This window comes from Pteropus medius, unplaced genomic scaffold, assembly GCF_902729225.1.
Source record: "Pteropus medius unplaced genomic scaffold, Ma_sr-lr_union100, whole genome shotgun sequence".
Lineage (NCBI taxonomy): Eukaryota > Metazoa > Chordata > Mammalia > Chiroptera > Pteropodidae > Pteropus > Pteropus medius.
Genome location: NW_024355990.1, coordinates 3,480,336 through 3,506,535, shown reverse-complemented (window position 1 = coordinate 3,506,535; position 26,200 = coordinate 3,480,336). Strand labels below are relative to the sequence as shown.

Here is a 26,200-nt window from a genome sequence, read left to right as displayed (position 1 = left end):
TAATCGCGTCTTGCAAAGACTCTACTTCCTTCCCGCTCAGGTCTTATTCCCAGCTTCTGGGGGTTGGGACATGGACGCGCCTTTGGGGGGGCCACTCTTGAACTCACGGCAGTAGCCCGTCTTCGAGGCCTGGGGTGAGTGGGGTGAGCACTGGGTGTGGTAGGGAGACCAGGCTTGGACATCCCAGTGGTGTGACTGTGAGTGATTGTTGGTGTCCCTGGGCTGTGTGTCACGACACTGTGGCGTGTCCCATCTCAGGTGCTCTGAGCTCTGCAGCTTGGGAGGAGGCCTGTGCCTGCAGTGGAGCGGGCGGGCCGGTCCCCGTGCCGAGATCATTCTGCTGTGCCTCTCCCCTCCAGCACCCGCCACGAGGGTCCAGGTCTCGATGTGGGTGGGCCAGGGGCGCTGTCCCCTGCGGTTCTCTCTGGGTGTGTGCATGAGCGGGGCCCAGAGACGAAGCCCTGTCACTGCTGTGGACAGATTGCAGCCACCTCCCGAGTCTGCCCGACCCCTGGGACTTGGAGAGGTGGCATCGCTGGGCCCCTGACCCCTCGGAGGCAGAGACCCTCCCCTGTCCTTCATGATGGCTCCCCGTCCCCTCTGGTCTTAGCTCCCACCTGGCTCTGGGCAGCCCATTGGGCTGGAGACCCCAGACTCTCTGGCTCTCAGTGGGCCCAGTGGCCCACTCTGGCTGAGAGGCCAAGCTCGACTCGGTTTTGGTTTCCAGGGTCTTCTCGGGGTGCAGATGGGTGTGTGGTGTTTGCCAAGAGTTTGCGGCCCCTGGTGACAGAGAACCCAGTAAGGCCTCCCTCAGCCCCACCGGAGAAGCCTGGAGGCCCGCCTGGCGGAGGCGTTACTGATCTCTGGGCCCCTTCTGGAGCCTTCTCAGTATCCAGCTGCGGCCTCTCCCACACAACAGACCCAGCTCCCCTTTTTAGTTTTCTGTGCCCCCCCGTTCTTTGCCAGACCCCTCATGTCCTTGAGGACAAAGACCAGGTCCACTCTGCCCTCAGAGTCACCATAACCCACACCTGCAAGTCCACTTTGGTGTGTGCAGGGCACTCGTGGCCACCTTGTCCAGCCCAGCTCGGCCGGTTTCGGGTCCCGCGTTGGGAGCCCCCATCCCTGCCCACCGCCACTCCATTCCTTGCAAGGCCTGGGGCACGGCTGGACTCTGGGGTGCTCGTCTGACCCTCTGACTGGGGCCTGAACTCTGCTCTCTGGGGTCACCGTCCTCTGTAATTAGGCCACAGATCGTACTGGCTTGGGCCGCGCCTGCCGGCTGCCGGCCCCCGGGCACAACGCAGAGAGCCCCATCTGTTCCTCTGGCGTCCCTTGGCGGGCGGCGTGATTGATGGAAGGCTCCCTCCACCTGGGCCAAGTGGCCCCCCTGGGTTGTGTGTGTGCGTGTGCATATTTTAAGTGTTTTTGCCATTTCCCCCCGTGGTCAGTGGGGTGAAGAGGGAGGGGCCACCACCCGCGTCTCTGGGCTGAGAACAGACAAGGGGAGAGGAGCCGCACCACAGAGCCGCACCACGGAGCTGGACCACGGAGCTGGACCGTCACGCCGACCACAGTGGGGCTGGCGCCGTCCCTTTGGGCCCTGGTCCTGGTCTGCACCGGGCTCGGGGCCCCCGGCCGCTGCAGGAGCGTTCGCGTGATCCATGGCGGGGGGTCTCGAGTCGCACTCACAGGGCCTGCGGTTGGCGTGCTCGGGGGAGCGGTGGTCTTTGGAGAGAGGAGGTGGAAGGCCGATGCAGGGGTGAGTGGAGAAGGTGGTGGGGACCCTCGTGGGGGGTGGGGCTCCACAAACTTTGAGGGCCTTGGAGCCGCGGAGCCTGTGATTCTGGGTTCTGAAGTCAGGCACCCCCAGGGGCTGCCTCCTGCCCTCAGCTGCTTTTTATCAGAGAGCCTTTGACCTGTGAGGCCTGAGAGGTCATCTGTCCCCTCCTGTCCCCCAGGTGGGCTGCGTCTGGGCCTCCCCGCGGCCTTTGAGGGAGAGGCCCGCAGGCCGCCTCCTCACTGCCCACCCCGGCGTCCCCACCCTGGCCCAGGAAGCCCTGTGCCTCACCTGTGTCTGAGCTGGCACCGAGCTGGCACCCTCGGCCCGTGCCCTTGTCCACCTCGTCTCGTCAGTGGAGAGAGCCAGCTGGCTTTGGGGGTGGGCGGAGGGCGGCCAGGCTGGTCCATCTGCGACAGGTCGTTCTAAATGTGCTCGTGGTTCCCATCTTTTTAACTTTGTCAAGGGAGCATCTCAGGGCGACTTCAGAGTCCGCCTGGAGTGACCCCGGCGTCGTTGGAACCAGGGCCCGGGGCGGGCGGCGGGAGCAAGCCGGGGGCACCCCATCTGGGTGAGCTTGCCCTCTGTGGTGGAGCTTTTGAGGACAGGCCCTAGCCCTGGGACGTGGCCTCCTCAGAGTGTGTGGCGAGGCCCTGGCTGTGCGCTGTGCAGAGAGCTTTCTGGAAGCTCTGAGGCGGTTCCCCCATCCCTGGGCCATCGCCCCAAGACCCTTTTCTGGTGGGGGGAGGGGCAGGCACCGGGAATTAACCTGCCATTGGTAGCGTGACCAGGTAACTTATTGCCCCAATCAGGACATTTTTGGGAGTGAAAAGGTGCCCTGAATGATGACAGTGCCAGCATGTGTGAGCTAGGTCCCAGGTGAGCTGGACACAGGGGCCCCTTGCCCCAGGCGGACGTGGGGAAGCTCTGAGGCCCGAGGGGGACCACTGGGACATGGCGTTTGGGGGCAGACAGGGGACAGGCTCCTTCCTGCCAGGCGGATTCCAGGGCACCGCGGCCCCTCCTCTGAGCTGGTGAATCACAGCGGGAAGTGGCTTCAGCATCACAAGGCTGAAGAAGTTGAACGCGTGGCCTCTGCGGTCCCCAGACCCGCCCTCTCCTCTGAGGGGGGATGGGGGGAGCTTGGAACAATAGGAAATTAATCTGTCACGCACAGTTCCAGAGGCCTGGAGTCCGAAAACAGGGTGCGGGCACCGCGGTCCTCCTGGGGGCTGAGGGGGAACCCGCTGCAGGCCGCTCCCGGCTTCTGCTGCCAGGTCAGGCCGTGTGACCCTTGGCGTCACTCCTGTGTGCCCTGCCCTCGCTGGCCTCCTGTGTGTCTTCCTTCTGCTCTCTTACGAAGACACCGGCGTAGGATTCGGGGCCCACCCTAATCCAGGTCAGTCTCTTCTTGAGATCCTGACCTTAATCACACCTGCAAAGACCCTTTTTCCAAATACAGTTGCTTTCACGGGTTCTGGGAATTCAGACGTAGACGTAACATTTTGGCGGCCGCTGTTTGACCACTGTCCTGCAGACGGCACGGCGGGATCCGGAGGCCGGGGTAAAGGGACTGGGTAGGACCCCTTGTGCCCCTCTGGGTGGACCAGCTGCGGCGACGCTGGGGGGGCTGGCTGGGGGCTGGGGCTGGTTCTGCCTGTGTCCTCATTTGCCAGGTTGCTTGAGAGCTTTTTCCAAGGAGAGCAACCAATGAATTTGAGAGTTCAGAGAAGGTCTGGGATTGTGAGGACCAGCTGTGACCGCAGCTGCTCTGGGCTCCCTGCCCGTAGCCCGAGGTCTTGTCCCGAGTTGAGGGACCAGGGACCCCTGGCACTTCCGGCCTTTGCTTCCTTTTGTGCCTGATAATGTGGCTGTCAGGGAAGGGCCGCTGTGCCCCGTAGCTGCGTGGAGAGTCCCCTATGGAGAGTGACAGTGACACAGCTCCTCCTGCAGCCTGGGGAGGGAGGGGCTGGCCGGTTTGTTTCTCTTGGCCCATCTAGGAACTCAGCCGGCAGGTATGCCAGGCCTGCTGGTTCTCACGTCTCCATTCCAGAGCCTGCAGGCCGGGACTGGCCTCCCAGGTGGGGCCGTGATGAGCAGGAGAGGCCCTTGGAGTGTGTCTCCTGGGCCCAGGGCATCAGAGGCAGAAACACCCAAAGCAAAAGAGAGTCACTGACGTAGATGTGTGTGGGGTGGTTTCCCCCGGGCGTAGAGACCCCTTGGCGAGCCTCAGGGACACTGTTGGCTCCCCAACCGAGGCTAAGTGGAAATGGGTTCGCTGGTCCCTCCTGTTCCTGGAGGCACAGGCCAGACCCTTGCAAAGGCCATGCCGGATACTGAAGTGCTGGCCTGCGTCTGGTCCGAAGGCCAGGGAGCCGGGGCTGCGTGCACGCTGCCCACACGCCTGGGCCGCCTGCAGCCCACGTGTGCAGATAAGCCCAGGGCCGCCAGCGGCCCTTGGCCACCATGCTACTCTCAGACCCTGAACTGGAGCCTGGGGCAGAATGGGCTGGCGTGGGGCCTGGCACCGGACGTGTCCTCAGGCTGCATCTGGCTCTGAGGCCCGACCAGGTCTGGCCTCGGGGAGCAGAGGGACAAGGCCGAGAGGAAGACTTTGAGCCGTGGGTACCAGCTCTCGCCGCCCTCCCTTCCTTCATGTGGACTTTGCCTTTTGTTGATAAACAAGCGCATTTCTCCGTGGGAAGCCCGGGGCCAGCTGGCTGCTGCTGACCGTGCTGTTTTCCGACTCCCTTTTGGACTGTTTTGAGCCCTGAGGACGCCCCCCGCCCTCAAGACACACACACACTTTCCCCATCTGCATCCTCCTCCGTCTCCAGCCCGCCTCCCTCCCACCTGCTCCCTCCGCCTTGTCCTCCCTCCGCCGGGCCCCAGAGGCAGCTCCTGAGACGAGGATTCGAGAGCAAGAAGACCCTGGGGGTCCCTGAGCAGGAGTGACAGAGGCAAGGTGGCCTGTAAGGTGCATCAGCAAGCACGTTAGGGCCTGGACCGCTGGAGCTTGGCCCCACCGGGGTACCAGAGGGCTCTGCACCGTGGTCCCCAGAGTCGTCCCACCCTGGGGGTGTGGGGAGCAGTGTTGCCCCTCCCTGTCTTCTCTCTGGGGCATCAGGTGGCCACCAGGAGAGGACCCCCGGCAGAGGGCCAGATACTGGCCATGGGTGTGGACGTGGGCAAGGCAGCTGCAGCCTCGGCCACCTGTGGCGGTGACCACACACCCACCCACGGGCGCACACACGCAGGGGCTAACTACACCGGCCACTGTCATCTCCGCTACATGGGTGCCACCAAGTTCTTCTTCTGTCTTCTCTGCCGCCCCCTGCCCCACAGCCAGACCCCACTCTGCCCACGCTAAGGCCCTGCCCGAGTCGCCCCAGCCCCCACCGCACAGGGACGCGGGAACGCGGGGGCTGCATCCAGCTGACCCCAGCGGGTGCACAGGCTCTGGGCTGGCCGCAGTGGCCTGCAGTGGCCTGGGGAAGGGAACCTGGCACTGCCCCTCTGGGTTTCCATGGTCCCTGACCCTGGCTCATGAGCGGCCTCTGCTTCTTCAGGGACAGACCTGCTTTGCTGCCGCCTGGGCGTGACTCGGTGTGAGCAGGGTGGGTCTTCCTGGAGCCTGAGCCAGAATTGGACCCGGACCCCGGGCTGGGCAGCGGCCACAGTGCTTCTCTCGTGGGGGCTGCACGTGGCCTTGTGCTGACCCTGCCTCCAGCGTTTCCTTGCGTGACATTTGTCCATGCCGGAGCAGAGCTTCGTGGCTCACCCCTATCCCCTCCACGGGTCCCCTGTGTGCACCAGGAAGTGTCAGGGGTGCGGGGAGGTTTGCTGGCAGCCTGTGGTCAGAGCAGGGGCCTTCACAATGGCCCTCGGATGCAGGCACATTCCTCCTTAAACAGCCCCAGACCCGGGCTGCGCCTGCTGCGGCCCATGGGTGGGGCCGACGGGAGGTTTGCATCTGGGGGGCGGGCTCTGGCTGCTGTAGCAGCGGGAACCGTAAGCGTTTGGTGGGCTGGAGAGGGCCGGGCTTTGGGGCAGGGCTGGGCTGGCTGCACAGGTTTGATGGTTTCATCCCCTGAAAATAATAAGTGACCCACGTTCCGTGTCGCAGGTGGGGAAAGGCCGGAGTATCTGGCAGAGAAGATCACCCGCCATGACTCCATCCCGAGACAGCCGTGTTCTGTGCGTGTGCGTGCGCGCTGCACGTGTGCGTGTGCGTGCGCGAGATTAAATTGGGACCTTCGCGTGCACACATCTTGTGTTCTCCTTTTTTTACTTCATATTCTTAGCATTTCTCATCTTCAAAACTGATTTCCATGACCGCATAGGACTTCGCATGTGGGTTTAGAAAATCTGCGTAAACCTGAATTGTTTCCAGCGTTTGCATTTCGAATGCTGATGCAAATGTCCTCAGACCATAAATCTTTGTTCTTCTGATTATCAACTTGGGATGAATGCCCAGCCGTGGCCCACAGTGCATAAACAGCCCTGGGGCTCTCGGTGGATGTTGGGGAAGGGTTTGGGAGTCAGGCAAGCTTTGCGCCTGTCTTTGGGGGGACTTGGATCCAGCGGGGAGGGCACGGTGTAGGCAGAGGTGGGTGCCCCTGCCCTCCAGGGCTGGTAGGATCTCTCTCTCCCAGTGAGGTCGGGCCCACGATCTGTCTGGCGCTCTATGGTGGTCCAGTTTGTCCCGTCCATTTCGGATCTCCCACATGCCCTCTGGCCGCATTAAAGTCCTGCAGACGGCAAGGGAGGCGGCCTGGTGCCACTCCCCACTGCACTGTCCAGTCAGTCATCAGATCCGTGTCACATAAGGGTCTCAAATCTGCAAAATGACCAGCTCGTGAGCACTCTTGCTGGCTTCCGGGGTGCACGTGGAGACCCCTCGGCTGCCTCTTCCTCCGCAGGGAGGTGGGGGATGAGCGCGTAGGTCACACCTGTCCCATCCCCGCCCCCGCGGAGATGGGGAGGACGTTTCGAAGGAGCGTGGTGTGCGTGTGTGTGTGCGTGTGCGTACGTGTACGTACGTGTGTGTGCGTGCGCGCACGCCCCGGGGTACATTTTTGGGACTTGATGGGGGAGGAGTTTTGGAGGACCCTGTCCTGCGAGCTGTGGGATGAGCCATCTCCTAATTTTTCCCAGCTGGGTTCTTCCCATGTCACGACGTCCTCTGAGCAGGCGGCTGTGCACAGGCGTCCCCGGCAAAGCGCGGCTTAAACTCATCACCAAGTATTTCTGCGCAAACCTAGCGCGGTGCGGGTCCCCGAGGACGGGTCCCCGAGGACGGGTCCCCGATGACGGGTCCCCGACGACGGGCCCCTGACGACGGGCCCCTGACGACGGGTCCCTGACGACGTCTCCCTCCGCCCGGGTGCCGTGTGCGTCCAGGCAGCGGGGAAGGGGGCAGCTTTTCCTCCTCGGTCCTGGACGCAGCAGCTCTGGAGTCCCTCGGCCACGCTTCCGCTGGCCCGTCCGTTAGTGTGGGTGGGACCGGATGGAGTGGGGTGAGGCGCATGGTGGCGGCCAGTGGGAAGGGCCCCCCACGGCCTCGTCGCTCAGAGGGTCCATCCGTCTGCTGGTCCCTGCGTTGGTTTCCTGTGGCCACCCTAGCAAATCCCTGCAAACTGTGTGGCTTAACCAGTAGAAGTTCTCACTGTTCTGGTGGCCAGAAGTCTCACACCAGGCTGTGGGCAGGGTCATGTGCCTCCGGAAGCTTCCCTGCCCCTTCGAGCTTCTGGCCCTCCAAGTCTCCCCTGGCTTGGGGCAGCCTCAGTCCCGTCTCCGTCTCTGTCTTCACAGGGCCTCTCTGGGTATAGGTGTCTCAAATCCCCGCCCCTTCTTATAAGGACACTTACAGGATTAAGACCCGCCCCCAAATCCAGGATGATCTCACCTCAATCCTCACCATAATCACACCTGTGAAGACCCTATTTACAAACAAGGTGAATTCGCAGGAACCGGGGGTGAGGACGTGGGTATATTTGGAGGTGGGGGACACTATGCAGACCGTTACAGACTTAGAAGAAAGTGGAGCTTCTCAGGCTGAAATGGGGGTGAAGACCCGGTGCCTCCCTGCTCCAGAAGCCCCTTCTCTGGCGGCTCCCCCGGGGCCCCAAACACCCCCCCTGAAGTCCTGACGTGGCCTGGGTGACATGGGGAGGGAGTGGTGTGAACTTCGGGGCCCAGGGTGGGCTTTGGGAGGAGCCAGAGTGAGCCTGGCTTTGGGAGGATTCAGGAGGAGGAGGCATGCTTGTTTTGGGGGGATGACGTAAACCAACAACCCCAACAACCCCGACATTTGGTGAGCAGTCACTGTGCTGATAGTGTGAATAGCCCCTGTTCTCGCGAAGCATAGGACTAACGCAGGTGCTGGACAGTACGTGCCTCAGAGAGGGCTGGCACAGCTGGACGGTGAGCAGCAGATAATGCAGGGCCAGGGAGCGGCGTGTGAGGAGGGCGGAGGGTGGCCGGTGGGGACGGGTGTTTGCACGCGTTTGGATGGCCGGGGTGAGGGGCGAGCAGTGAAGATGCCCAGCGGAAGGAGCAGCGTTCCAGGGTGGGGTCCACCCCAATCAGCAGGGTGGGGTGTGTGCGTCGCCGCCTCTGACTTTGGTGCCTGAATCAAGGAGGGCTTGGCTTTGGTGCAGGGTCTTACATCGTGAGTTGGGGTCTTCTCATTCTCCCGGGCAAACCTGGGAAAGGCTCTCTCCTTCACCTACTTCCTGTTCTCCCACTCAGCCCCAAGGGACCAACATGGACACCTGGAAATGCCCTGGCTGAGGGAGGTGGGGCACGGACCCCTCCGCTAGGGCACTCACAGACACAGAGAGGAGCCACCATTTGGGGACAGTTTGGATGGTGCTCTTGAGGACCACGCAGAGCTGCACCGGGGGGGGTCCCAGTGCTGGCTCAGGACCCCGCCGCCCTTGGCCATGTTATCAGCAGGCATTGACGGGGCCCACAGTCTGAATGCAGCCAATGATGTGATTTTGTTTGACTCACTGTGTTTTTAGAGGGGTGTTTTGCCTGGTTTGTGCCAGCATCTCAAAACCAGGAGACAACATGTAAAACGATCTAGATTTCCAGGTTCTCCTGAAGTCTGAAGCCCTGGCCACCTTGGACCCACAAGCCTGCGCATCCCCCGAGACGGGGTGCAGGATGACATGCCAGCTCTCCAAATCCGTACGGGGACGTGTCCAGTCCCTGCCGGGCCTCTGGGATGGTTGAGCTTTGCAACCCAGGATTTTGTGCCCTCCGTCCACTGAGAAGGAGGTGTGCCTGGGGCTTAGAGACGGCCCCACAGGAATGCACATCTGGGGAACTGGTAGTTCAGGGCCTCCTGTGCTTGCGCCCACTCCCGGCCTCAAGCCCTCATGCTCCCCCGACCACTGCCCCTCACAGCCGCTGACCAGGCCCTGGTCCTCTGAAGGAAGTGCAGATGAGAGCTGTGTTGGAATTTGGACGATAGAGGCAGGAGGGAGGGCAGCGGTTGGGGGCTCGGGACCAGCTGCGTCCCTGGGGGAGGAAATGGTAGGGTCCCTTGAAATCCTGGGCTCTGGGATCTGGTGAAACGAGGCAGGAATGGGGCAGGGTGACACTGTGGGCCTGCTGGAGGCCTGGCTGGGTAGGAGCTGGTGAGCGTTCCTGCCACGTGGGCCCCTTCCTGCTCTGGTCTTTATGACTGGTGGCAGCTGGTTCTCGTTTGGATTGTGGCCGCAGGGACTGTGGGGATGGCGGCTTCGCAGGCACCGTCCCCACAGCCTAGGAGGGGGCGGGTCCTGGTGGCGGTGGTGGGCGGCTGGGCGGGGACGCTGGGCCGTGGGGCGGGGTGGGACGGTCAGCGTCCTGTAGGGGCCCGGGTCTGGCTGGGGCAAGGGGTACAGGACGGAGGCAGATGGAAGCCTAGGGTGAGGCATAAGAAAGCCGGGGGGCCTGGGCCATGCTGGGGTTCCCCGTTATTCCACTAGAAACTGGGCAGCCATGGGATTCGAACCCTGGGCCTTAGAGTCGGACAGATGCATCCGCTGGCTGTGCTACTCACTCTCCTGCCAGTGGGCACGTCGCATAAGCACGTGGGCCTCAGTCTCCCCGTCTGCACCAGGGGATGGGTGACAGCATCATTTACACCGTCGGGTGATTGTGCCCGGTCCGTGCCTCTTGCACGTCCCAGAGTCGCTGTTCGTGTCATTGGTCGGGCAGTGTCCCCTCTCATCGTGATTCCGATGGGTTATGGTCATGGCCGTTATATTACTGGGACGTGTCAGCGCGGCTGCCGTGGCGGTGGTGATGACGTGTTGGCCGATGGCGTCCACGTTGGGTGGGGGTGTGGAGGGATGAAGGCAGGCCACGACAGGAGGAAGTCAGAGGTGCCCACGAGCCAGGACCTCCTGATAGAACGCGTGGGTGGCAGGCCCACACTGTGGCCAGGCCAGGACCCAGAGGCCAGCGTCCTCCAGGGTCCAGCCTTCCCTCTTCCTCACGCAGAACACGTGATCGCGGGCGCCTCTGCGTCCCCCGGTAGAGGGGGGCTGTCCCCTTTTCTTTCTGAGCGGTACAGGGGGTCCTTGTGGCAGTGTTCGCGCTGGTCACCTTCCGACGTTCACCGCGATGGGGGTTCGCGAGCCGTCCGCTCATCACATCCTCCCCTCTCTGTCTTTCAGCCTTGAAAAGATCTTTTGAGGTCGAGGAGGTCGAGACACCCAACCCCACTCCACCCCGGAGGGTCCAGACTCCCCTGCTGCGGGCCTCTCTGGCCAGCTCCACCCAGAAATTCCAAGACCTGGGCGTGAGGAACTCAGAGCCCGCCGCCCGCCATGTAGACTCCCTGAGCCAGCGGTCTCCCAAGGCCGCCCTGCGGAGGGTCGAGCTGCCAGGGCCCAAGGCCGAGCCCGTGTCCCGGCGCACGGAAATCTCGATCGACATCTCCTCCAAGCCGGCGGAGGGTGCCGGTGCCACCGCCGGGCCGTCGCGGTTTGGGCTTAAGCGGGCCGAGACGCTGGGCCACAAGACGCCAGAGCCCGGGCCCCGGAGGACGGAGGTGACCATCGTCAAGCCCCAGGAGCCAGCTCACCGGAGGATGGAGACCCCCGCCTCCAAGTCTCCCGAGGTGCCCGCTGCCCCCACTGCCGACGCCGCCCCCAAGAGGGTCGAGATCCAGGTGCCCAAGCCAGCCGAGGCGCCCGCCTGCCCCATCCCAGCCCAGATCCTGGAGAATTCAGAACCCACCCCCACATCTCAGCTGCAGAGCAGGCTGGAGCCCAAGCCCCAGCCTCCTCCCGCCGAGGCCCCACCCAGGAGCCAGGAAGGTGAGTGCAAGGCGAGGGTCATCCGTGCTGTGGGGATGGGGGGCGGGAGCTGGCTTTGCTGTGGGTCTTGGCTGAATTGGGGGGAGGGGGACATGCTTCCATGGGGACCTGGGAACACAGGGTGAGGTCCAAATGGCTCAGGGAAGGGACTGGCAGCTCCGTCTGTCCACGGGGGATGGACCAGGATGCAGCAGGCGGGACTTGAGCTGGACTGGGAAGAACCGCTGGGTTTTGAGGAGTCCTTTTGCTGGTCAGCGCAGCCTCTGCTCTGTGTGCCCAGGACGGTGGGGAGCCGTGAGCCTGGACGACGAGGGGCAGGGCGGGTTTGAGGCTCAAGGAGGCTCTCATGTCCTGGGGGTCGCTGGGCAAAGGGGAGGCTAGCTGAAGAAGAATGGGGGGCGGCCCTGCAAGTGTCCGGCAGAGGCCAAGGCCACGGGCGGGGGGGAGCAGGGGTTTCTGCCCTCCTGAGGTTTTGCACTAGAGGGTCACTCCCCAGGGAGGGGGTCGTGGCTGGAGGCAAAGGGAACACAGATGTCTAATCTCTGCACCCCGAGACTCTCAGGCCGGGGGCCCCCATGATAACTGCCTGCAGCTCTGTTTGGGGGTGCTCCTATGCCGAGGGAGTCGGAGGAAAGTGAGGGGCTTGGGTACTGTCCTTGGAGGACCCGAGTCCCGACATGCTGACGCGGGGAGCTTATGGGGAGGCAGTACCAGTCCCTGTGGGACCGGGGCCCCCTTGGGAACTCTGGGCCCTGGAGCGCGGTGCCACGTGCAGGAGCCGGCTGAGCCGTAAGTCCCACAAACGCCGGGTCATTTCTGGTGTCAGGACTCGTAACTCGGTAAATGTTGGACACGTGTTCTTTGGGCTGGACAGACAGAACGTTCTGGGTCTTTGATTTGACTTTTCAATGTTATTATTTTTAATCGCGGGAAAATACGTGTAACTTAAAATCGACTGTTTGAACCATTTTTAAGTGTGCAGTGTCGTGACATTAGGTACATTCACGTAGTCGTGCAGCCATCCATCCGTCTCTAGAACGTTCTCTTCCAGCCTGCAGCTCCATCCCCATTAAACACTAACTCCCCTCCGCCCCCAGGCCCTGGCACCCGCCATCCATTCTGTCTGCATGGACTTGACCGCTCTGGGTCCCTTGGGAGCGGAGTCGCACAGCGTTTGTCCTCTGCTCCCTGGCTCGTCTCCGGTCCTCGAGGTTCTTCTGCGTCCTCGCGGGTGTCAGAATCTCCTTCCTTTTTGAGGCTGATGCTCGTTGTCCGTGCAGACTGCTCTGTGCGTATCCGGCCGTCTGCTGACGGCCACTCGTGCTGCTGGGACCGTGACCCCCACGGAGCTCTTCCAGCCCCCACTCTCAGTCCCTCTCAATTTTCCTTTTCTGAATGAGAGTTTTCCAGTCGTCAGTGGACCCGGGTACCGGAGGGCACTAGGCTGGCAGTTGGGTGGGGGTGTTGGGGCCTCTGTCCCAATGCACACTTGACTGAGCAGGCTATGGCTGTATGGGACTGCCGGACTGATTTTCACTGCCGCCGCACCGAGTAGTTCGAGACAGGACGGCCCCTTCCCGCCCCGGTGCCTGTCTCCGAGTCCGTGTTCTCACTGTCGTGCCCCCAGACTTGCCCCTGCGGAACCCCCCACCCACCCGCCCGGACGTGGCGGTGCTGCGTGCTGTCCAGGGCCCTGCCCGTGTTTGGGGAGTGGCCGGCGGCCGTTTCCTCGTGGTCTCCTGTTGGTCCAGGGCCTTGGGCACCGGATTCGCCGCGCTCCTGCGGGCGAGGCGTTCACGCCCGGCGCGGTCAGGATGTGCTGGGGAGATGGTCATCGCCGGGTCATCCGGGTTTCGGTGACAGCCGGTGCTGGCTGTGCACAGAGGTGGCCCTGGCCCTGGGAACGGGCAGGGGGTTCCGCTCAGGGTGGCGCCACCCCGGGTTGTTGGGAGGGCGGGCGGGGCGCAGGACAGCAGAGACCGGCCAAGGAGCGGTGCGGGCGAGGCTTCCGGGCGCCAAGGCCCCTTCCCCTGAGGGCTGGAGACGGTGGGATTTCACTGGGCAAAAGATGGGGGACAGAAGCGTCCGCAGTCCAGAGGTGTCGGGGGCCTGGAACAGGCGGGAGCCGCAGAATTTCTCTACGGAGAAGAGTTTAAATGTCCGAGCGGGTGTGACAGCGAAGTCCTCAGCCTACCAGACCCCGGCGTGCCTCGGGGCGCACTGGGCACGGCGGGGGGTGGGGGGTGTGGGGAAGTCCAGCTCCCTGTGGAGGGGCCGTTGGCCAGCATGACCGCCCTCCCCTGGGGCATGAGCTGGGGTCGGGGGATGTGCCAGTCGTGTGTACACGTGCGAAAACTCACACGCCTGCCTACGCCGCGACCCCCACATCCTGTCAGCTGGGCGGGGCGGAGCTCTGAGACCGGCACTCACCGGGGAGGACCTTCGTGCTGGCCAGACGCACTCGCGTTGGGTGGGGGTGCGACAGACAGTGCGAAGAGGAAGGATGCTCGGCCTGGGTGACCCGCTTCGGGAGGGTCGCTCCCCTGACAGCAGCACTCCAGAGCTCGCCGTGGGGTGCGCTGCCCTCGGCATGGGTGGGAGAGCCCCTCGTGGACGGGCAATGTGGCCTTGACCCGCTTGGACGTCCAGGCCCGGGGTCCTGGGCGGGACTGGATGGAGGGCGGGGCCTTCCCGATGGAGGGGTGTTCCCAGAATCCGGCGCAGCGTCTTCTGGAGGCCCAGGTCTGAGTTCCCGCCCAGCCCCCACGCCATCTGCTGCTTTCTCTCTCTCCTCCCTGGTCACGGTCTGTCCAGCCCCTCCAGACGCAGATCCGCTTCTCCCCGGGCCCCGCTTCCTGTGCATCCCTCCTGCAGGCCTGGCACGCCCATCCCCTTCCGCCCTTCCGTTGGGGGCCGGGTGGGGAGCTTCAGGAAGCCCCCCCACCCCACAGGCCCTGCTCTGACCACACGCTGCCCCCTCGCACCTGAGAGCCAGCTGACTCGGCAGGGGCAGAGGATCGGGGAGGGAGGGAGCTCGGTGCCCTCTGCCTCCGCCTCCAGGAAGCCTTCAGACTGCGGGCCCCCAGCTGAGTGTCTCCCTAAACACTGATGAAAAAAAACCGTTGCCCACCCTGAGCCTTCCTTGGCTCCCCCACCCCGGGGCCCCCACAGCCATTTACGCTCTCGTCCCGTCTCCCATTTCCCTGCTCCCCGCGTCCAGCTCCCGCTCTGGGCCTCTCACGGCCTCCCACAGGCCACCTTTCCTCACGAGGGCTCCGACCTCCCACCCCCCGACCTTGCTCCTCAGCACAGCGCCACCCTCCAAACTCCTGTGCGCCCTTCAGAGCCCGGCTCAGGACGGCGCCTCTTCCAGGAAGCCCCCCGACTAGCCGAGGGAGCCTCGCGCCCTCTGACTCCGATGCCTTTTCACACCTTTCTCGTGCATCTTCTCTCACGTATCTCGTGTTTGGCTTGGAACGAAAATTATTTGTGTGTGAGCCTTCTTTCTTCTGTTAGAATTTTTAACATAAAAGTAGTTTTTCGTAGTACCTTTTCTCTAAAACTCAGAAAACACGGATATTAGAAAGGAACTAAAATTCACCTGTAATCCAGTGATACCCGCTTTTTCCGATTGCCTATAGTCTTCGGAATTTTCTCCACGCCGCCCCCCCCCTGCACTGGGTGATTCTGGGTTACTTGAGGGTGGGGGTGTTGTCTTTGTTTTTTTTTTAATCCCATAAGATACCTAGTCAGTAATTTGGACACAGTGCTCAGTAAAATAATTTTGGAGGTGTGAGATGAGACGGCTTTTTTGTGACTCTTGTAAGCAGACACAGCACCTCTGGGACCCCAGGGGACCCTCCAGGGTCCAGGCTGACACTTTCCTGGTCAACTAAGAGCCCCTACGTCTGACCCACTCCACTGTGGCATGCTGGGTTCTCGGTTTGCGAGGCTGCTGCCCCTCCGTGGACCTGGCACCCTGCTTGTCCCTTGGGCCATCCCTGTGCCTCTGGTGGCCTGGCCTCTGGGTGGTAACAGCCTTGCCTTCCCCCCGGGGTCCCTGCAGATGGCTCTGGGTGGGGCTGGGCTACAGAATCCAAACCATGTCTGCAGGGCGGGCGCTGGCTCTGCCTCTGCCTCACCCTGAGACTCCCTCCCCCTCGGCTACATGGCTGACACCAGCCAAGGTTCCCGAGGCTGCCTTATAAGGCGGCAGTGTTTGCTCGCTTATGGGGCTGGTTCTTGGCTGTTTGGATGCTCACGGGAGGCCATGGGGGAGGCCAGGGTAACAGGGCTTGTGGGCATCCCTGCTGAGCTCATGGGCATGTCCTGGCTATACCCAGTGGGACTTAGCTTTGCCTCCTCCCCCACCTCAATTTCTCTGTCACATGGGGAGGGGCTGAGCCTGCTGGCCCAAGGTGGCCTAAGCTCTCCAGGTGCAGGCCAGGGTGGTGCCAGGGGTCACTCGTGACAGAGGGCATGATATTGGGGCGGGCAGACTGAGTGTCTCGACGGGGTTCCTCTCCGACTAGAAATGTTTGGAGGTCTCCTAGGTCCCTGAGGAAGTTCACCCTCGAGTCGTCCCAGACACCCATTCCCTCCTAGCTTGGGAGCAGGAGGGTCCCCATTCATGGGGGACAGAAGGACCTTGCTGGACGCATGGCCAGGCCCAGGTGTCTTCTTCAAGGTGGGGCCGAGTAAGCGGTAGTGAGGACGACTTGGTTCCCGGGCCCAGAAAAAAGAACCCAGCTCCCGTCACCTGCCCCCGTCGCTGGCTTTCCCGGCCGCCTGCCAAGGCCAGCCCAGGGCTGAGGAGGGCCGAGGGCTGGGCCGGGGAATGTGGCCCTAGCAGCTGCGGAGGCCTTGTGCAGAGCGGGGCACAGCTGCGGGGACCTTACGCAGAGCCGGGCACAGCTGCGGGGGCGGCTGGGCATGAGGCAGGCGCTGGGCCTCCGCTCCGCCTGCCTGCAGCTGCGGGCGCCGTGGCCCTGGCCACCCAGACCAGCCCCGGGGTGGAACCCAGGCCCCCAGACACTTGGCACTGGGCGAGGCCTCCAGGGTGCTCGTCCCAGGAAGCCGGGGCAGCTGCCCGCAGAGGAGTGGCGTCTGCATCCACAGCCTCCCAGGCCCAGGACAGCTGCTGGGAGCCGGTCTGCACAATGGGGCCGCTGTCCAGGGGATGCGCCCGGCCGGCCCGCCACGCTCTGTGCGGTGGGGACAGAGGGCCCATTCAGCACTGGTGGAGCGCTCTCGGACCTTGCCTCTGCGCCCCGGGTGTGGGCGGCCCTGCCCAGACCCCGGTTTCCCACAGTGGGACAGAGGCTGCCACGTGGCTCACGCCGGCCTGAGGTGGCCAGGTGGCAACCTGCGCCCGCGCACGGCACCCCTTCCTCTCTCCCGTGTCTTCTCCGACGTGGCTTTCCCTGACCTGCGGCTTCCTGCGGGTGGCCCAGGTGGCCCAGGTTGCAGCTCACAGGCAAGGTCAGCCGTGCCCAGGACCTGGTGTGCATTCTCTGAGTAGGGGAGGAGGGTAAACGTGGACACGCTCTGATGGGGGGCGCCCCCTTTCCTTTCCCACTGCTGCCTCCGGGCCACCTCTGTGGGACCCTAGAACTCTGGGAAACCGATTTGGAAACCCCTGGTCTGGTCCAATGCCATTTGGAGGGACCAGGAGAACGTGGAACCAGAAGTGGCCCCCTGGAGAGCCCCCAGTCCCTAGGATGAAAGCGATGACACGTGGAGACTACGGTGTGGGCCCTCGCCCCCCGGGTCCCCCGCAGGTTGTGGGGGACCAAGCACATAAACGGACACTAAACGCAGCCCCTGTTTGGTGGACAGCGCACGCCTCTCCATAACCTTTTCCTCATTTAATTCTAAAAGGCGATGCGTGGCCGAACACAGATCACAGAAAATGCGGAGAGAAACCTGCCTCTCCCGACTCGCACCCTTTCCCCAGGGCGGCCCGTGTTCGCGGCCTGGGGTGCTGTGTCCTGGCTCTGGCCGGGCGGATGGCCCTCCAGGACGCGTGTGCGGGCGTCTGCGCACGTGCCGGACAGGTCTTTCGAGAACCCAGATGGAATCGGGGTTCTGCACTTCGCCCTCTTCCCGCGTCACTGCGGTCCGCACGTTCCTCTGACGGCCGCGTCCGAGGCCGCAGTGCGGCCCCCCGTCCTCGTCCAGCTTTTCGCTGCGCTAAGCAAGGCTTCGATGACACCGTCTCATTTACATTTGTGCACATGTGACCGTCGTGTGGACCTTGAGGAGTCTTTCTGCAGCAAGATTGTGCGTTTTAAAGCTTTGACCCCTGTTGCCAAATTAGCCTCTGAAGCAGTTACCCCAGTTTTAACCCGAACGGCGGGGAGGGCCTGTGACCTGCGCCTCGGCTCAGAGGGTAGGGAGACGCCAGGTGGGTGTTTTACTTTGTGCCTCTTTAACTGATTCTGTGCACCCTTTATATCCTCTGTTTATAGGCCGAGGACCCTGCTTCCCTGTGAACTGCTCATTCTTGTCCTGGCTCGTTGTTTTTCTAGGTGGATTGTTAATGCTTTTCTTGTCGATTTCTTTTAAAGAGTTCTTCGTACACTTTTGTCATACCTGGTTTACGTAAGTGCTTTTTGCCAGTCGTTGGCTTTTAATTTTATTTATACTGTGTTCTTCCAAACAGATTTTGGTTTTTTAGCCCTTAGGTTGTCAAGTTTATTTTTCTTTTTTGGGACCTTGTCTTGTCTACAGGCTGCCGTCTTCCAAAATTACAGAAAAGAATTTTACCCCTGCTTTTTCATCTGGTACTTTTATGGTTTCGTTTCTATGTCCCGAAATCATCAGCCCATTGGAATTCGTTTGGGTTTAAAGGGCGAGGTAGGACATGAGGCTTTTGCACGGATATGCACAAGTGGGCTCGGTCCCTAGCACGTGTGTGCTATTTTTATCAATTTTGGTGTCAGTGTTGTGCTGGCTGAGCAAAACTAATTTGGATGCGTTTCTTTTATCCTCTGTGTTCTGGGATGTTTTATAAAACAGCAACACAGTCATCTCCGTGTTAAAACTTTAAAGAATTCCCTGGTGAAACCATCTGAGCCTGGTGCTTTTGTGGGGGCCTAGTACTTCAAAAACTTAAAAGTTTTTCTATGGTTCTGTTTGAGTTTTTGTTTTTGTTTTCCTTCTTATATTTTGTATCTGGCTTCTATGAAAGCATCCTGTAAGCTATTTAAAATCCCCCGGATGGTTCAGAGGTGGTAGTGTGTAGGGGGTGGGGGGGGCCAGCCCCCTATGACAGCACCATCCACTCGCGCACCCCAGCCGCTGCCCTGGACCCGGCGCCATCCCCAGAGAGGAACGTGCAGACGTGGACGGGACAAGGCGGCGTCCTAGGGATGCGCCCTCTGAAACACGCGCGCGCCGTGCAGTGTGACAAGCGTCCTGGGAGGGTTGAGTCCAGAGCCCTTTTGGAGGCGGTGAGAGGGGACCCAGGTCTTGAAGGGGGCCGAGTGGGCCAGGCAGGTGAAGGGCTGTTGGGTTTCAGGAATCGTAATTTTGATGTTGCCCAAGGAGCAGCTTTCAAAGTAATTTGGACCGCAGCCTCATAAGAAGTACGTGTTCTGCTGTAAACCAGGCACACTGATGTGTAGGGGTGTGTGCGTGTGCGTGTGTGCGTGTGTACACGAAACAGAATTTACATGGCGTAATCGTCACCTTTACTGTGTGCCTGCTGCCCTTCAATGTTCACTATTTTCATTTTTTTTTTCGAAGGCGGGAGCTTTTCTTATGTTTTAAAAATACTTAAGATAGAGCTCACATACCATACGGTTCACTCATTTCAGGTGTAAACAATTCAGTGGTTTTAATAGGGTCACAGGGTTGGGCAACTATCACCACATCCAGTTTAGACCATTTTTCTCCCCGGGACAAGAGTCCCTGTGCCCTTTAGCTGTCCCTCCCCATTTCCTCCATTTCCCGCCGCCTCGCACAGTGACCGGTCAGCCGGTCTGCAGATTTTCCTGTTCTGGACATTGCTGAGAAATGGAGTCATGCGAGACGTGGTCTTCGTGCCCGGCTTCTCTCGCTCAGCGTGACGTTTTCAGGGTCCGGCCGTGCCCTGGCGTGCATCGGTGTTCCGCTCCTTTGCCTAGCTGAGTAATACTCCATTTGTGGATGTACCGCATTTTGTTCATCTGCTCATCCACTGGATGTTTGGGTGGTTCCCACCTTTTACTTATTGCGAATGTATTTTTCAGTGCAAAAAAAAAGGGCTGGTCATGACCCACTAAATAGTTCTCAGGATCCATTTACTGGGTGAAGACCCACAGTTTGGTACTCGGTGGCCTAGACGGTGGGCCGGGCTGGAGGTGGTCCGGCCGGAGGGGTGCCGAAGGCGCTGAGCGAGGCTGGACCCCCCACCCCCACCCCCCGGAGGCGGAGTGGCAGGGCCTGACGAGGCTTCCTGGAAGAGTCCCGAGCCAGGAATGTTTATGCAAGGACTGCGGAGAGCCGATGTGTGCCAGGCACCGTTTGAGGCCCCGAGGAATTCAGTGGTGATGTGCGGACAAACAGACAAAACCTTGTCCCAGAGCTTGCACGCCGATGGGAGGAGGCGAAGGGTGCCCAAAGCGGGTAGAGGACTGAGGCGTGCGAGACACGGTGAAGGTCAGAGAAACGATGGAGCAGGAGAGGCGCCTGGGCGGTGACTGCTGGCATCAGCGGGTTGTGACCTTGGGGCGGGCGCGGGTGGGAAAGGCCCTCGGGAAGGGCCTGGGCTCCAGGCCGCCTCTGTGGGGACGTAGCTGTTGCTGGGGGGATGCAAGTCAGGATTAGGGTGAGGCAAGTGGGGCACTCACCTGGGACACGCAATTTAAGGGGGCACCAAAAATCAGGGATCAAGATCAAGAGCGTTGCAGCGTGGTGTTTTTAAATATCGAAATTATGCAAAAAAAAAAATCCACGATGAGCAAATACCCGCATTTTAAATACCCGCTCTCCTCACCTTAGTCTCCTCCCCGTCGGATTTCGCTTTGAGGAATTTCTGCAAGTTTTTGCTTTTTTTCCTTAAAAGAAAGATTGCGTTGAAATGCTATTTATCCTGATCGCCCCGTTTCTTGGTTCCTCCTTGACTTTCGTGCCTGGGTGATGTCTCACCGTATCCCTAGTTTCGGCCCCGAGAGGGTTGGGTTTGACAGGCCGATGAGTTGGAACCCGCGGTGTGCGGGTCGGGACACACTGCAGCGGCTGGTGCCCGGGGTCGGGAGGTCGCTGGCGAGGACGGTGTCCTCCAGAATGCTCGGTGCGGGGGGGACGGGCTGGAGCAGCACAGTGGGCCCTGTGACCTGTCGTATCGCTGTTGCACGTTTGGCATCTGTGCCGAGGCACTGTCCCCTTAAACGGAGTGTGAAGGGGTGAGACGGGTCCCCTGCACACCCAGAGCGGGAGTTCTCAGGCCCCCTCTGAGAAGCAGTGACGGTGACATGGATGTGCCTGCAGTGGACAGGGTGAGGGACCGTTGTTGTGTGCACCCCAGGGTGCTGCCTGGGGCCAGCTGCTCTGCCCAGGAGCTGAGCAAGTGCAGGGTCTCCTAGGCTGTGGGGGCCAGGGGGCACCGCTCCAGTCCTGAGTCCCTTGGCGCCCTCAAGGCAGGGCCCCAGGCTTCAAAGAGCAGCCGCCTGCTCGCCGGGCGGCCAGCCTTCTACCCGGGGTTTTGGGGTACTCATGCTCCATGTGGGAACTGCCTATGGAGCACCCGGATTTTGAGTCCAGAAGTCGCTTGGTCCCTCTGACACCCCCAGTCACATCATCTGTAAGTCTAGGATGAGACGAGGGGTCCTTAACTTGGAGCTCCCATGTGCTGTGTTCCATGCATTCCAAGTCTATGTCCTGGCCCCCCGGTGCTGACTGGTTAGTTGGTGCCTCAGTTTCTTCATCTGTAAAAGGAAGGTAATAACAGTCCCCACCTTCTAGAGGTGTTACAGCAGGGGTCCCCAACCCCGAGGCTGTCAACTGCTACCGGTCCATGGCCTGTTAGGAACCGGCCGCACAGCAGGAGGTGAGCAGTGGGCGGGCGGGTGAGCGAAGCTTCCTCTGTCTCTGCAGCCGCTCCCCAGCGCCAGCATCACGACCTCAGCTCTGCCTCAGACCATCGGGCCTTAGAGGCTCATAGGAGCCCCGGTCCCTGGTGCCACGAAGGTTGCGGACTGCTGTATTACAGGATGACTGTCCTGTTAAGAGCTGGGGTTTGGAGCCAGGCCGCCTGGATTTCAACTCCGGCCCTACCACTCCTAGCCGGTGGCCTTGGGTTAGTCTCGTTTCTCTGTGCCTCGGTTTCCCCGTTTATAGAACTATCTCATCACGCTGTCGGGAGGATATGTGTAAGGAGGTGCACTGATGGTGCCTGGAGCATTTGGGGCTTATTTCTTTTTACTGAGCCGGGCGTGCAGTAAGTGCTTAATAAATTCTAGGTGTTCTTCTGTGCACCTGTGCAGCTCCGGCAGCCACGCCCCTCCAGGTGGGAAAGCCCTTGACGATTTGCAGAAGGGGATTCGGGAGAGGAGCCCGGAGCGCGAGTGCTGAGGAGGCAGGAAGGCGGGGTGCGGGGGACTCTGGATGGAGCTGTGGGTCAGGGCGGGGAGGCGGGAAGGCTTGAGCCAGCTCTCGGAACCGGAACCGGTCCCCTGCAACGGGGCAGGGGGCCCTTGACAAGTCAGTTTCCTCCAAGCTCCCGGTGTCTCTGGCCGGAAGATCTGCAAATCGCAGATCGTGGAACTGGAAAGGCATCGAAAACTCTGGCGTGGGGTTCCAGACGCAGAAACGTAATACGGCCCAGCGTGTGTGGGGTTTTCCACGGAGCCAGACGAGTGTGCGTGTTTCTGACGGAAGCTGTCAGGGAGATCCCAAGACCTTTACAGCCAGACAGGGGACGGCGAAGGGGAGTTATACAGAAGCCATCGTTTTTACTCACAGATGTTTACTGTCTCAAAAAACATATAAGTGTATATGTTTTTTTATTTGGGGCTTTCCAGAGGTGATCTGTCCTCCACCTGTCAGACCCCCCCCCCAGGTGGGGGCTGCTGTTTGCTCCTCACTCCTGTTTCCTGCTGGTGGAGGGGGTGCCCCGAGATCACACACATTGGAGTGCCCCCCCAAACTCACAGATTGGGCTGCCCACAGCACCTCAGTGGCCTCTCAGTTGGCGGGGCAGTTAGGTCCCGGAGTGAGTGGCCTGCCCAGGTGGGGACCCAGGTGGCAACGGAGTAGCCTTGGGTCCCTGGGAGTCGGCTGCGGGCGGCCTCTCCTGGGTCCAGAGCTTGGACCTGGCCTGGCCGCTCCCGCCAATGGCACGTCCAGACCCGGCTTCCTGTGCAGGCTGGCCTCCAGCCCCCCGACCCCACCCCAGTGCGGCACAGCCCCCTCTGTTCCTCACCGACCCAGCAAGTCTCCAGGTGTCCCGCCCGAGGCGCCGCCCCCCGCGGGCTCCCTGAGCTGGCGCAGTGGCCCATTCGTGCTGTCCAGGTAACCCCAGCTCCTTGCGGAAACACTGGCATTTGAGACCCGTGGGCCATGTCTGGTCTGGGACGAGGCCCTCATGGTGCAGGGGACACAGATGGGACGGCTGGCGGTCCTGTCCGGGCGGGGCGGCCCCTCCGGGTCTCTGAGGCCCCCGGTCACCTGTTCTCCAGGCTTCTCACGTCCAGCCCGGAAGCCTGCTCTCCGTCACTGTCCCCGGCCCACTTCCTCTCATTCATCTTCAATGAGACGACACTTTCTAGCAGAACAGGAGGCCCCGGAGGTCCCGGGAGGGGCGGGTGGAGGCTGCTGTTTGAACGGAGGGGCTTGGGCATGTGGTGGTCCCTCTCAGGGCAGGTCACACTTGCAGCCACAGCCTCCTCCTCTGGCAGAACTTGGGGTGTTGGCTCCTTCCTGTGCCTGGGGATGGGGAGCACGTTACAAACTGAGAACCAAGCTAGAGAGACAGTAACACCCACAGTCAATCACTAGCCACTGGTGACCCCAGATGTGCCCGGATCGTGGCATTGACCCCTGGCCTCTCCCCCAGGGCCAGTGTCTTCCAGCCCAGGGCAGAGAAGAGGGGCCCTCGTTTTCACACTCAGGGGGGCTCCCCCCAAGTTCTGCTCCTGTAGCAGCCCGTCCTTAGGTGGTGGCTCCCTGCCCGCCCTCTCCGCTGACTAATGCATATCCAGTGCCTGATAGGAAGAGCTGGCAGGGCGAGGCAGAGGGCCCTTGTCATGCAGGGCTCGGGTTTCAGAGGGCTGAGGCGCCTCCCAAAACAAGGCCCTGCAGCCACCCACCCTGTACTGCCGAAAGGCCTGGATTTCCCCGACACCCCACCAGGTGAGTTCAGGCTGGGTGCCACAGGACGTGGGTGCGGCGGGTTTCCGGCGCTGGGCGTGGCTGAGGAGGCTGTGATGGAGGAGGAGCTGGCCCATGGTTGGGGGGATGATGGGCCCTCTGTCCCTGTCTGTCACTGACTATCCCCTGGGCAGGAGCCCTGCCCCACACCTGGGCCATGGAGGAGCACCACAGCCTCACACGCTCCTTCCGGATGAAGTCCAGGCGGCGGGGGCTTGGCCATTCCTGTGTCTCTAGGGAGGATGACGGGCAGTCAGTCAAGCTTCAGGACAGCTGTGTGGACTGGACGGGCGCACGAACAGGGGTGGACCTTGAATCCAAACCTCAGTTTTGCTGGCGGTTTGTGTAAACGAACATCTGTTCAGGTGCCGGAGTCCAGATCCACCGCGTTTTATAAATTTAGCAGGAAGCCCGTCTGTGCGTAAGTCCTGGCTTACTTATCACACGTGCTCGTTCTTGGCAGGTATTTGCACCCTGCTCTGTGGGCGGCACGGGGCCTCGGCCGCTCTGGCCTTGGTGCCTGCCCCTGTACTAAATGGTCACCTGGACAGCCCCACCTGGGCCTTCAGGCCTGTGAGACATTTGGCTCCAGTGGCAGGTGATTCTGTTTGGACGCGGGTCCGGGCGTGTGCGGCCGCAGCATCCCGATGAGTCTCTGTGGAGCTCGGGGAGCGTTCGGAGCTTCTCCCAGCCGCACGTGAGGACAGCACGCGCGGGGGCCTGGAGGGGCTGTCCCCTCCTCCTTCGGCACGTTCCCGCCCTCCCTGGCTGTCTCCTGCCCTCTCCCCTGTGGCCGGCCAGCTGGCACCGGCACCTCTCCTCTGGTTGGGGTTTGCTTTGGGAAGACTCTCCTGGTCCTTCCAGGTCCAGATTCCTGTGGCGACAGTGATTCGTGAGGCCCTGATGGTGGCCGGGATGAGAGGGCCGAGCACGCTGCCGATTCCAGCAGGGGCAGGGCTGGCTTCCAGGCACAGGGCTCTCTCTCATCATCCCACTTCACAGACTAGGAAACTGAGGCACAGAGGGCTCCAGCCACTTGCCCGAGGCGCCAGGGCCGTTGACAGTCTGGGCGTGAACCCTGGGGGAGCCTGGCTGCCTGGCTCTCTGCTGGCCACCGGGGCTGGGGACCAGGCCACATGCAGAGGAGCCCAGGCCCACACCCGCCTTCTGCCTTCACAAGACACCATGAATGACGAAATGTAAGAAAACCCCAGTTAGGAAGGGGAGACTCTGGCATGTTCCCCTCTTCCTCCAGCCCCTCAGCCGCCCTGGGTTTTGCGATAAGATGCTGCTCTCTGGAGGGCGAGTGGGGACAGACTGGAGGTCCTGTTTCTCCCCCCATTGGCAGTTCTGCTGCAGGAAGAACCAGCAGGGCACGTCTGGGCTGGCGCTGGGGGGGGCCTGCCTTCCAGGTTGGGGAGGGGGCTGAATCAAGACCGCCCTGGGTGTCAGGGTCTCCGGACCGGCCCTGGGCAGAGCGGGAGAGCCTGAGCTGTCATGCCGGCATCCCTGCCTTCCGGGTTTGCTCCCTGGCCCCGGGGCAGGTCCCTGCGGGTCCCCAAGCTGTCCTTGTGTGCGGGGAAGGCTCTGCAGGTGCCGGGGGTTACTGATCTTTCTCTCTGGAGCTCGCAGTGGTTCTGCCACCCGCCGGATTGGGCTGAGCTTGGTGCTGAGGGGAACTCCTCTCCCTGGGGGCTTCCCCTAACCCTGCCAGGGTGAAGGTTGGAAGTGGACGAGCCTTGCCTCAGAGATGGGCGGCCCCCTCTCCTACTCCCTGGTCAGAGGTCCTGCCAGCCCCACGGGCTTTTCTTCTGGCCCTTCCTGGGTGGTCCTGCGTGCCGGGCACCATGCTCACCTCTTGACGGCGGTGGACTTGAACAGCACGGGGCCTTGTCCTCTGCTGAACACTGTGGCCGCGGCCCTCGGGACGTCGGAGAGAAAGTCAGATGGAGAAGCCAGTGGAAACGTAGGATCTCCACTCGTCAACACCTTGTCTCGGGCCAGGCCGGGCGGCCAGGACAGTAGCGGTCACCACGTGGCTTTCTGGGAGGTCAGCCCGTCAGCATGGCCTTGGGGACCAGGGGAGGAGTGTCTTCGAGTCCCCTCGTTTCTGGTCTCTGGACCTCAGGAGCAGACTCTCAGAGCCCTGCCTGGGGGGCGGAGGTGGCATGGGAACAGGGGCTGGGGGCTGTCTGCTCTTGCCCCCGAAGGCCCTTTCCCTCCCCAGTGCGTGCTCAGAGCTGGTCCCGGGGGGCGGGGCCCGTGGCCACGTGGGACGAGGGGAAGCTGGCACCCGTGGGGCGAGACCCACAGCGAGGCCGCCAGGGGCAGTGAGCTGCTCCGTCCCCTCAGGGTCCTGCTGCTCCCGCCAGGCTCCAGGTTCCAAAACGCGGCTTTCTGGGCTCTGTCCTGCCCTTGGGAACCGGGTCTCCGCGGGGGCCGACTCCGCAAAGGAGAGTTTGCCACACACCCCCTCCCCACACCTTCCAACCCTTCCCTTTTCCCCTGGGGTCGTGGTGAGGACTCAACTCCAGTGTCACCACGTGAGAACTCTAGGCTCTGAGGTGACACACGTGTTTTGACCAGGCTGCGGCGAGGGGGAGAACCCTCAGCCCCCTGAGCATTTTTTCCACAGAATGCTCAGGATCCCACAGGCCACCCCACCTCTGACCCCACGCTCGTGACCACGTGACTGAGTGGGAAGTCTCTAGTGCAGGAGACTTCGGAGATGTGGCCCCCGGCTCGG

General features: G+C 61.8%; 1 protein-coding gene across 5 annotated transcripts in view; it reads left to right on the top strand.

The window, feature by feature from the left end:
- SEPTIN9 (septin 9) overlaps nucleotides 1-26,200 on the top strand; it is a 141,537-nt gene that overhangs the window by 65,239 nt on the left and 50,098 nt on the right. For all 5 annotated transcript variants that reach the window (XM_039859532.1, XM_039859530.1, XM_039859529.1 and 2 more), the window contains one exon: nucleotides 10,456-11,100. In XM_039859532.1, coding sequence (XP_039715466.1) covers nucleotides 10,456-11,100 — 645 coding nt within the window. The remainder of the gene's footprint in view (nucleotides 1-10,455; nucleotides 11,101-26,200) is intronic.